The sequence below is a fragment of the Branchiostoma floridae genome, chromosome 15, assembly GCF_000003815.2.
Source record: "Branchiostoma floridae strain S238N-H82 chromosome 15, Bfl_VNyyK, whole genome shotgun sequence".
Taxonomy (NCBI): domain Eukaryota; kingdom Metazoa; phylum Chordata; class Leptocardii; order Amphioxiformes; family Branchiostomatidae; genus Branchiostoma; species Branchiostoma floridae.
This window is the reverse complement of record NC_049993.1, coordinates 15,191,689-15,204,198: the sequence shown is the minus strand read 5'-3', so window position 1 is coordinate 15,204,198 and position 12,510 is coordinate 15,191,689. Positions and strand designations below refer to the sequence as shown.

Sequence of the window (12,510 nt, the reverse complement as noted above, 5' to 3'; positions counted from 1 at the left end):
CGAGGTGAAAATACGTACATAGCTTCGGTTAGGGCTCTCCCCCGGATAGGACGTTAAATGTAGGTCCCGTGTTTGAGAAGAGCTACACCTCGAGCACGTTAAAGAAACCGCCACAATTATCAAAAGAGTAATGGACTTTCCCGGCGTGAGTGGCAGGTAGATCTGTTCGGATATGCAGCTGGAACTGTTTAGTACAAACCTGGTGTGTTATGCCTTATGGTTTTTACCGGGTATGCAAAACAAGAAAAGAAACAAACATAACTTTATTCTTATTTTCGGCTGCTTTGGGACATCTTAGGTAAAATTAAGGGAAATTGCGCAGAACAAGAAACTGACCCCATTCTTAGATCTTTTTTTACTTTTTTTTGCATGCAATACAAGAGCCTAAGTTTCATATTACAAATCTATTATGTCTCTATAATAGCTTTGTAGTAGGTAAACACACACAGAAATAGAAATACATGTATATATGGCATAATGTAGAATCCTTACAAACAGCAAAAAAGTTACAAAAGTTTATCAGCAGCATGGTATTATTTTTTTTCAGCGACGTTAACTTTATAAAGGTGACAAAAACAAATGTCTCTGAGAAGTTGTTTCTAGTACACACAGGAAAATATCACACCGGGGTTTGCCACTTATCTATACTAAAATCGTGGATTGGTTTGCTGCCCAATTCCAATTGTTTTGGGGATGGGAAGTGCCGATTCACAAGGAAGTGCGACTAAACGTCGGCCAGTTTAAAATAGAAGCAGTGTGAGTGACCTTGAATTTAATCAACCTCGACCTGCCCACACAACTTGGGTTACCTCTGCAGAATTGTGCGGTCAGGGATGGTTCGGTATATGTATGAGGTGGAGCAACGACGGCTGGGTTTACACACGCATTTTCAGAGTCGGTTAAGGAATTTGTTAACATATATTTAGGCTAGGGCTACTCAAGGATCGGTATCATTTTTCGTTTTTTTTGGGGGGGGGGGGGAGATTTGCCTTTTTGCACTGTCTTCTTTGACTTTGTAATCTACTTCGGCATTCTAAGACATTAATATCCATGATTAAATATTTTTTTGCGATTTACAACATTTATTTCTATTTAATATTGTAGCTGTTTCGTGATGTTTCCAGTTTGGTAGAAAGTGAAATTAAAAATTATATATGTATGTAACATTATATTTAGAATGTGTTTTATTACAATGAGACATAATAACTATATGTTTGAATTACATTTGTGTATGGATGTCCTATTGCTTTTATCGAATAATGGGCTAAGATAAATTCAAATGATGTAGAATATAGTCATTTGTAACTATAATTTGTATACGTAGAACGAATTTTTTAAAAGTTTGTACAATGGAGATGTGTGTTGTGTGGGCGTAGAGCATTGCAACCTCATGCGCTATAGGCAGCGCTTTTGCTGGTCAGGTCTTCAGAAGTTTGATAATCAACGCCTCTGTTCATTGTGCTTGTCTAAAAGAGCTTGGGGAAGTTTCCCGTTACAATGTACTTGTAAATTCTGTACAAAGCGTCTGATTTCTCTGTGAAGATAGGTATAAGAACTGCGCTTCAGTAAGCTCAACTTTATTCTAGCTCTCCTTTATTTTTTTGTGACAGACAATTGCACATGCAACAGTCAGCTGCAAGCTTGGCATATGGGCAACGAGGCATACAACTGTATCGTTCTCTTTGCTTTCAAAGCAGGCAGCAGAGCTCATCGTAGACTGGTACATGGTTGCTTTGATTTCAGTAAGAAATATTGAATAGAATATTAAAAAGAATATTTGGCTTTCCGTTATTAATAGAAATATTCTTCCTAACACACTACATGAAAACGTATACGATATCTTACTTGCACTAATCGAATACTGAAATTTTCATATAACGTGTCACTGCAATGGCACTAAAATAAGGATGTAGTCTAAACCAATGAGCACAAAGGAGTAAATATAGTTTAGCATAAAGGAGTAAATATAATAAGTGTTAAGGTAACTGTACCAAAAAATAATTAGTGAGAATCTTACAAAGCTACAGTCTGAATCCATCATTCAAGCAATCACCCTCACTGTCACTTGAGTCCACAACTTCATACTCAAAATCATCACCTTTGTCAATATTCACGTAGCTCTGAAAGAAAGGTAAAACAATGGTTTAAAGGTAAACAAAAACAAAATAATGTTAAGATCTGACAAGGAGGTTTTAATACATTGTACCGGTACGTATTTAAAAAAAAACAGCATTAATAAACGATGTCCATCAGGGAAACGACTTCGTACTTGATGTGTCCTTTTGTCAAATGGTCCGATCCTTATAACTGTTTATCATAATTACCAGTTCTATTCTAGTTCTACCCGTTCTGAGTTCTCCACCAAATTTAAGCAAAAAAGTAGGTTTTCATTAACATTTGTTATAACATGCAACTGATGCCACTTAAAAAAAAGTTATATACACATGTATGTACATACATAGCATGTCAGACCTTAAGGCTTTTTAAGAGTTTTATGCAATTAAGCATGATTGTATTTCCCGATACATAATTATCAAGGAGCAAGGGCACTATGAAAACGACCAAAAGAGGTATACGTATGTGTCCCCAAAACCCTAAAAAGAGCAGCAGCGATATCCTAAACCATCAGATCAAACCCCAAACTCACGTGTTTGTCCTCAATCATGATCTCTATCTGTTCAGCCAGGTCAGCAAATGAAGGTCTGTCCTCAGGACGGGTTTTCCAGCAGAACAGCATCAGCTGGTATCTGTGAGCATTACACACGAAATCGAAAGACAGTGTTTTCAATGAAATATACAAAACATATAACACGTTAACTTTTAGAATGCCTGTATACTGTAACGGTACATAAATTGTGAGAATAAATGGTTATTAATCAGTTTAGAAAAAAAAAATGAGGATAAAACTTACAGGTCTGCTTCACAGTTTCTTGGTTTGGGCAGCCTGTAGCCTTCTCGCAGCCGACCCAGTATGGTTCTGGATTTCATTCCACGGTACGGGGTTCCTCCTGGATGGTAAAAGGATGTCTTCACAACCATACTAAAATCAGTTTTACATTGACATAGACGATAATGTGCGCAACATGATGATTGGTTTATTGAAAAGGAAGATATCTGGCAGCCCAATGGCTGAATTATGTATCATCTTACAGAAATCACAATCTCAATCATTAAATTAAAATTACAGAGTAACATGCGGATGAAGCAATTGAACTATAGTTTTAAAATCGTACATTCACAGATAAAATCAAGTACAAATATATATCTCTTTGCTGTTACCTGGTAATCAAACAAGGTATTTGAAGGCGACACAATCACGAATAACGCTAGGTAGAAAGAATGTATGAATACATTGTTTCCTGGTAATTGAAAGCGTCGTATTGCAGCACAAAATAAGAGGATTACATTACTCTAAAACATCGCAGTAATTACTTTACATCGTCGTTGAGTAATCGCACAAGGTAGGGTATAGAGGAGTCCCTGTATCTGTTTGTTCTACATTTAACCAGTCTGAGTTTGTTAGAGTTCCTGGTGTTTCGTCCATGGAGCTGACCTGTCTTCTGTGGGAGCATGTCTGGGCCCAGTTTCATTGCGAATTTTCTGCACAAGTCCTCGCGCCTGTGTAGCAGCGTTTGGAGGCCGGTGCGCACCAGGGCAGCTTCATAGGTCGTGTACTGTCCGCCTAACACGGTACGGAGTGCTCTCTTCTGGATTCTTTCTAACCGGACAGTATGCTCCTTAGTGAGTCCGGGATGCCATACTGGAACGCAGTATTCTAATACGGGTCTGACATAGGACGTGTATACTTGAAGCAAGTCATCCACCGTAACGTTGAACCGTTTCAGGCTTCGAAGCATGAAGAGTCTTCCGTTGGCTTTGGAGATCATTTTTGATACCTGCGTATCCCATTTTAAGTTTGATTGTAACCATACTCCTACTAGACAGGTAACTACCACGATCTCCAGCGGAGTTCCATTGATTTTGAGAATTGGCGGGGCAGGCGGAAGCTTCATAAACGAGAATATCATGATCTTACATTTATCAGCATTCAACAGCATGTGGTTTTGACTGGCCCACAGACTGAAGTCATCGAGCTCTTCTTGCATGATGGATGGTGCATTGTGTTGTCGAGACTCGGCCAACGACAGGTCGTCAACAAATTTCCACTCACTAAGGGGTGACTCTCTAACAGCATCATCAAACACGGCCAGGAATATTAGGGGCCCAAGTAGAGTTCCCTGTGGTACTGAACAAGAAAGCGTCTGCCATGTAGAGAGTTCATTGCGATACCTGACGCGTTGGCGGCGGTCGGTCAGAAAGTTAGATATCCATGGAATCAAGCATGGTCGCGCTCCAAGCTCAAGTAATTTGGTGATGGCAATGGTGATGGCAACATAGCAATTAATATCTCACATAGAAAGCAATTGTAGCATATCCAATTTTTTTCGCCAGGTACATATCTAGCACATGTGGTGCCTTGGCCAGAAATAATATCAGGCACTTTAATCTGAGTAAACTCGTAGTGTTCCACCATAACACATGTAGAATAAAAAGACCTAGGACAAACATAGTCCGCTCTTAAATCTTCGTCCCTTTCATCAATATCTAACAAAAAAAGGATTAAATTAAGTCTGAGAACGCAATACTGAACCTATCCATTATACAATGATGTACAGATTAAATCATGTAAATCATTCGAAATACTTGTAAAACATTGCTTTTATTGAAACAACCCATTTGCGCATTCTTCAATCATTGAATTGCATGCAGTGAATGAAACTATTTTTCTCACCAATGGTTACGATCTCCCAGAGTAGAATTCCGAAAGACCATCTGTATAAAGACAAACAAAATAAGGTTTGTAGTCAATACGATGAGAATTGATACTTCAGAAAAAAAAAACTTCAGGTTTGAAGGTCATAGGGTAATGTAGTCTCGCTTTATACAACCAAATTGCTAACATTTCGATACCTGTAAGACATATTCCTCAGAGCTTCAAAATGGATTTATCAACGCAATACGTAGTCGATTTGGTGAACAGGGCCGAGGGGGTTGTGAACTTAGACACGCATGTTCTCGCCGCAAAAGCGCCACCTACTTAGATACATATAGCGGCGAGAAGCAAAACTGCAGTTAGAAGCTCTAACAAAAATGTCTGACAGGTAAGGTAATTACAAGAAGGTGAGATTAAACTGAACTGAGATTGATGCTGTGTAAAATAAAACTACATTACTCTAGGTACTATGACTGCAGCAGGTAAATCTATCGGGTCGCATAAAAGAAAACTCCTTTATATAATACTAATATTTGCTATGCTGTACTATATGCACTTAGGCTATTTCTTGTGTATAGTATTGTACGTTTGGAAACGTACACATCACTTTTTGTTGTGTAGATCCTCCTAGCCAGTGCCTCCAGTGCCGTGGACCGGAAAGGTATGGCTCTCTGTAATGAGGGAGACAAAAAGTTACTTTTTGTAGTACTACGTAGAATAATTATCTCAAGATAAGATGATATATAGTTTTAGGTGTGTCTGTGTTTTCGGATTTTTTGTGTGTGTTTTTTTAGCACGAATTCAGCAAATTTGGATTGGTCAAACTTTTGGTAATGATAATATCAATTACTTCCAATATGGCCATTTTTTCTTTGCATCTGTAATCTTAGAACATAAGACCTCTACGACTCTAGACTTATAATATACTAGGCTAACTGTGAGATTGAAAGTCGTATATATTCAAGAAAGCTAAGTGCCACAGTCATCAGCAAATTGCTTATATATACCTTTGACGTTTGTTCATAGATGCCCTCCCCACGTGACAGTCCAAAGTCGGCTACTTTAGCGATCAGGCTGTCTGTGAGGAGGACATTCCTGGCTGCTAGGTCACGGTGGATCACCTGTCAAATAAACGCAGTCATGAGCTCTCTAAGAGAAAATAAAAATTTGGTCTGCTGTTCCACCGTATTGATAAATAGTTTGAAACACCTCGTGTAACCGAAACAAATACCTATATTATAGTTATAACGACGTCAACATGGCTTCATGATGAAGAAAAAGCAGCAGTAAGTCCGTAACAATTGGACAAAGCAAAGTTAAGTAAAAAGAAGTCATGTCATTATCATGTCATACCTCAACCAATCCATTTTTTCAACAACCTTCAAATAATACGACAATTTCTTGTATTTGTCTTGGTCTTATTACCTTCTTAGTGTGTCCCTATATTCCGCCATAACAACAACAAAAAAATGACAGACTTACCTGCTTGGAAGACAGATGGTCCATTCCGCCAGCTACGTCACAGGCAATACGCAACAGCTGGACGGGCGAAAGAGTGGACAAAGTGCCGCCAAATCTTGGCCGGTTGTTGACGTAAGTTGGACTTACAACGTCCTGCACCCGGGAATTCCTCAAAAACTTCAACAGATCACCGTTTTCTGCCATTTCAAGGGCCATGTACTGTTGACCTGAAATAAAGATGTTTGTATATCTAAGCTGTCCTGTGCCTGATACATTTTATAGACTTAGCCTCATTGTAGCCATAAAGGAGTAGTCAGAAAAGACGTCCCAACGGGCTGGGCGCTTCGATCGACGGTCCGTGGGGGGAGGTGGGCGCGCCGACGCCAGGACACACGTACAGGCTCAAAACGACGATGTCTGCCGTGGGGCTGGTCAAATTTGGAATACTATTGTGTGTAAGTAGCTTGAGAAAAGGCCACGGGGAAGACATTCTGCATTTTCGTGAAGATGTTGCCATTCTAGTTTAGCATATATTTTATGATTAAATGCTTACGAGTTATAGGAGTTTCAACGCAGAAATAAAGCCCCCCCCCCCAGGAGATTGACCAAAATAACCCGGTCTGAATAGGTTTAATTCAAGCTCACCTTGGTAGATACAGACCCCCAGCAGGTTGACGATGTAAGGATGATATCCAACATGGCGCATGATGTCCACCTCTTGCTGGAAGTCCTGTCTGCTAGCATCATCTGCACCATCTACAGGGTTAGTTGGCAGTGAACCAAGACATGTTCAATTGTTTTCTAGTATTTTTCATGGTGATTATTGCTTTTGTTATCGATCTAATACGATCGCTATTTCCTAAACGTACTCAAATACCAGGGCATTGATTGCAGCTTGGAGAATCGCCGACTATACTGTTACAAATCGATATCGCAGTTTTTTTGTTGATAGGGATTGCCATCATGGTAAATGCCAGCACAATTGGTAATTCTTTCGGTTGGGATAAGAATTGCAGTCAGTAAACTTTAAGACATTTACTAACATATGGACTGTACGGACCTTTTAAACTTAGAGGTAATATCTAAGATGAAATGGCCAAACTCCCAGTAATTCTTATTTTGATCCCGTCTAGAGATTGTAATCACAATCTTTATCAGGAAAATCGGCGAAACTGCAAGATTGCAATCTTGTCATAGACATAAGTAAAGAATTGCAGTGAAAAGGATGAAAGATGATAAGTATGAGCTTGATTAATGTTTTTGCATACATTTTAGTATTTTGATGGCTGATGGAATCATTTCCCCATTCACAATGACTGTTCCTTTGCGAACTTCTCCGAAGTGTCCTGCTCCGAGCAGCTCGGACGTAAGAGATATGTCCTCCCAAGTCAGCTCCTTGTTGTTGACTACCAAAGCTTTCAAAGGAATATGTTGAAGATGCTGTTGTGTAAATCAGAGCTCAAATAAATCAAAACTTTTATTTAACGTTTTCCTTTTTCGTAAAGCAAAAAAGTGCAATTTTAACTACATTTACAAACAGTTTACAGATGATATCCATACAATAGATAGCATATAATTCTAATAGTATAAATCCGAAGAACTCTGTATTGTTGGATTAAGAATGTTACAATGAGGGATTAGAAACTTATTGATATATATGTTATCTATAAATTTTATATAGTATTGAGGGGGGGGGTTAGGCCTTTGATGTCCTATAAGGCCAGAATGACTTATGCTAGAGCCCCCAAATTTAGTGAGTTTTCCTAAAATATTGTTGGCAGCAACTTTGGAAAGTTTAATAATATTCCAGTTTTTCGTGTTGCCATGACTACCGTTTGCTGATAGGCAGTTTTGCAAAAAATCGCTAATTTCGGTTTTAACAATGTATTTTTCACGTTTATTTGCTGCATTACGGCAATTTTGTTATATAGATAAAATCTTATGTTATTTAAGATATCTTTCATAATTAGATATGAATAAATTATGCTAATTTAATTACGTCATCAGCCTAAAATCCAAGATGATGGACCGTATGGCCAGATCAAGAACAACTAGCTTATTATCCCTTCGAATTTGTAACTATCTAGTATTTTTCATCATAAACCATCTAAATAAATGTATTCAGTCTATTTCCATGGACTTTTCTGATTATTTGTTGCAAAAAAGTATTTTTGAAAATTTAAGGTTGTGGATACAATATTCCGGAGCCTAACTGGTATCGAACATGTGCATGACGTCATTTTACGACGTCATTTTGTCGTCGTTGATGTTGGTATTGGCAACAGAAGTCGTAACAAACATTATCATTCTGTTATTTGTGGTTGCTGTTTCATTTTAGGAGCAAAACTTGAAGTTTTCTGATAATACCTTTTTTTCATGATTACGTCATATTACGTTATCGTAACGTCAAAACTTTATACTTGTCAGATATTATATCTATATCATTTTCAAAACATTTGGTGGCCATACGACACGTCGTTTAAGAGTCATAGGACTTAGAAGCGGAGGGCGTCAAAAGACCCCCCCCCCCCCCCCCGTCCAGGGATGACCAAAAAAGCCCGGGCTGAATAGGGTTAAGTCTTTCTTTTCACATAAAGCTTTACTTTACTTAATTTGTCAAAATTTCAATGTACTGCTTTATATGTTCAATTATCAGTGACGCCCAAACCTCATTGTAATACGCGTTGACAGTCTCAATGCGATGATTTGTAGTTGTGTGTGTATCTCTAGTTGCAACGGAGGAGGCATCAGCGTCGTCTTTCACACCGTGTGTTGTTTGTTCTAAAATCATCATAAATCATTTATGCTAGATAAAGAAAACGAATCAGCTTGTTTTTATTCTATTTTATATACACAACAATGAAGTGGACGCTTATTTGGAAAGTAGTACAAAACATTCGCCTCACCATTACAATATTGACGGTCAGGAATTAAAGTCGCCTCCTGCATCAGTTTTCATATAGTGCATTATGAATAGATATATTATAAAAGCGTTAGCATTTTACAGGTAATAAAATCAGCAACTTTACCCGCAATAGCTTCAAATGACGTATTGACGTATCCAGTCGCGTTAGATGACGTCTCTTTAACTTGGGGTGTTGAGGCTCGTCTCTTTTTTCGCCTGTCAATGAATACAACTGTCATTTATTTATTGGCCGTAGCACATTTGAAGTAAAAACTTATGAATGTCATTATCGCGCTCATGAATTTTCACCCTTAATGCTGCTTAAAGCGCTTCAGTCAGTCAAGTTTACTGTGATTGGTAGCATCATTTCCAACACTGTCTTCTAATAAAAAATAACGTAAAGAAAATTCAGAAAAGTTTGAAAGAAATACCACGTGCTAAAAAGCTATAAAATATCACCTGCGCGTAAATAGAATAATTGCGACTGCTATCAATACGACAAATAGAACACCTCCGACCCCAGCTCCAGCTGCTACGTAAATCACGTAAAGTTGTTGGCCTGCAAAGTACAAAACGTTAAAAGTATTTCCTGGAAACAACTGTTACAATAAATACAAAGACAAATATAGATACTGCCAGGGATTTCTCCTCTAGTGGGGGATACGAACTTTTTTGTTCCCCGTTAGTTCAAGTAAAAGAGAAAAAAATCATCTAAAAGTTTTTGTTTTTTTTCAATTGCCTGAAAAACAGCAATTCATTTTAACCAATCCGTAATTGGCCGCGGCCGATGATGCTGTGTATGGGTACATGGGGGTGGGGGGGGGGGGTGGGGGGGGGTAGGGGGGTTAGGGTGGGTTATGGTAGAGCTTGTGGGTACCTCTGGAATTAAACGCGTAAGAAATACCTCAATTATATCATAATATTATGACATTCTATTGCTGTTCTGTCGGGAAATATGGATTACTGTAATACTGCCTTGATCCTGTAAAAATAGTCTACAGACAGCATATAGCGAATTAACTACGAAACTGCCTGCTCGACCATAGAAGAGAACAATTAACTTCACCAATATGAGATGCGCGTGAAATAGTTACGTGATAAAGTAATCCTTGCGTCAAATAACGAAAGCGGAGGATAACTGGTATATCACGATAACTGGCACTTCTACATTATAAAAAGGTATCAAAAATAATCTTACCGTTTGATACTGGGTTCGTATGCCGACTAGTTGAAAAGTACGGCTGAAACAAGTTTTCAAGACATGTGTCAACTGTGTTGCAACAAATAATTTATATATAAAACATCTTGCACTTAACAAACGTACTTGCACTACATCTGTGTCATGCACTGCCTCAGTGTCATGCACATGTCACGACAGTGTCATGCACTGCCTCAATAGTTGTGAGTACCCCCTTGAGGCTATTGCAACGAATTTTTTTTTTTTTTTTTGCATTTTGCGACTTCCAGTCGACTTGCAGTCGCAAAATGCATTGCCGCCAAAGTATTCGCTGTTGTGATGTTGAGATGTTGGAATCTTTGAATGAACGGACCTGTCCAATCTATGCCATACATGTGTATACCTGTTAAAAACCTTACTTTCAACAACATGTTAGGACTTTCTGTTATAGTTCCGCATTTTTCCGCTGTTGGGATATTTGAATGAAAGAACAGACATGTAATACATAATACATGTAATGTCTCTGCTCATATGTCGTTCTAACTTTCCTTAAAATAACCATACACCTATATCACATAATTACACGAAAAGAAACAGATTTTCTCGAAAATAATTGCATACTGTATGACAAAAAGTTTCACTAAACATATTCATTTTTATATTCCTGGACGTACCTCATTTGCATAATTGTGAATCTCTCCATGCGACCATATCAGGTTTAGTTAGTAGACACTGTTTCTATTTATATGACATTCAAATATTAACTAGAAAAAAAAACGTTTACACACGCAAACGTTGGCAAAATGCCAGCTTTTTTAAGCACTAGTTTTTTTTTTACTAATGAGAAGCATTGTTTATGCATATCTTTGTCCGTGTGTGTTAGTATTTGGACATGTATTGACAGATGACATGCATGAACACACAGATGAATTGCAATGGTTTAGATAATATAAAGTTTATGGTAAATGTAAGGGTCCATTTCATTTTTGTGCTTTCTAGCTTTTCTTTTCTATCCGTTTCCTTTCACACTGAACATAATACGAGGCAAACAAATAGGCAAATACAATTTCAGACAATTATAGGGGGTAGTCTGATTATGTCAAACAAACCTGTGTTTCACCGGTAGATCCATGTGTCCTGATGGACATAGAGTAGGGTGAACCCGTCTGCTGTTGGGAGTTGGTGTACTCTCGGCTGTGTCCAGATGTCAGATCTTTTGCTGAAGGAACTGATGTTGGAGTAATAGCCGTGGATGCTATAGCTACACATATTGGGTTTGATCCTGACCACATTGCGACAGCATTACATCTCCTGGTAGAATCTCCTACCAGACGGTATCCCTGGTTACAGGTAAACGTGACCACGTCTTCATATTCGGCACCGCCGGTTATTTCACCATTGTCTGGAGCCGACAGTTCCGGACAATACACACAGATGTAACCGTTTGCTTTGTCTTTACAAGTTAAGTAAATCGGACAGGGGTTGGAGGAACAGGACTCTGTGGGACAGAAAACAAATCGGTATTACTTGATACCAGGAAGCAAATCTGATAAAAAGGAATGTCTCTACCTGTAGTCAATGGAGTTTTTAGGAATATTGCGGGAAATACTAGAACAATATTAACAGTCTCTAAGGGGAGATACGCAAATGAAAAAAAAAAAAAATAGAAATATCATCTAGAAGTTATTTTGCGAGTAACATTGAAACAGCGGGCATTGCATTTTAACCAACAGATTAAATCACAGATCATTCACCCACAAGAGAAGTAGTATTTACAATATAAACTGCTGATTTAGTTGTATTGTGGGTGGGTGGGTGTTTATGTGGCCGCCATCAGAACGCTCTGGTAAATATGAACCTCAGGCCGGCCTGCCTAGATTGTCTGCTATCAATCAATACCCCCTGTCCCGTGCGTGTCGGTGACCGTCCATTTATGCCTTAACTAACAACAAATAAAGCTCTCTGTTTACGTCTTATATGTACATTCTCCTTCTAGGAACCTGGTAGCGCACGATAAATATTTGTGCAACAATATAAAACGGTATCAAAATAATCTTGGTTGGATGGGTTGATGGCCCGCCTGTACGTAGTGTATCACCGCCTGGTCATTTGCCAGATCATATATCCAACCCGTTCGCTTCGCTCACTCGGTGTTTTAACCCTCAAACCACAAATCTGATAAAAAGGAATGTC

General features: G+C 38.5%; 1 protein-coding gene across 1 annotated transcript; it reads right to left on the bottom strand.

Moving 5' to 3' along the window:
• Positions 1 to 1,474: 1,474 nt before the first annotated feature.
• On the bottom strand, positions 1,475 to 11,609 carry LOC118431526 (tyrosine-protein kinase receptor Tie-1-like). The gene is made up of 10 exons (XM_035842766.1): positions 11,427 to 11,609; positions 7,504 to 7,675; positions 6,881 to 6,991; positions 6,257 to 6,462; positions 5,782 to 5,895; positions 5,375 to 5,445; positions 4,793 to 4,833; positions 2,912 to 3,008; positions 2,648 to 2,747; positions 1,475 to 2,120 (listed from the first exon to the last, which is right to left on the bottom strand). Exons 1-10 carry the CDS (start codon positions 11,607 to 11,609, stop codon positions 2,022 to 2,024), a joined length of 1,194 nt encoding a protein of 397 aa, XP_035698659.1. The 3' UTR covers positions 1,475 to 2,021.
• Between the last annotated feature and the right edge of the window lie 901 nt (positions 11,610 to 12,510).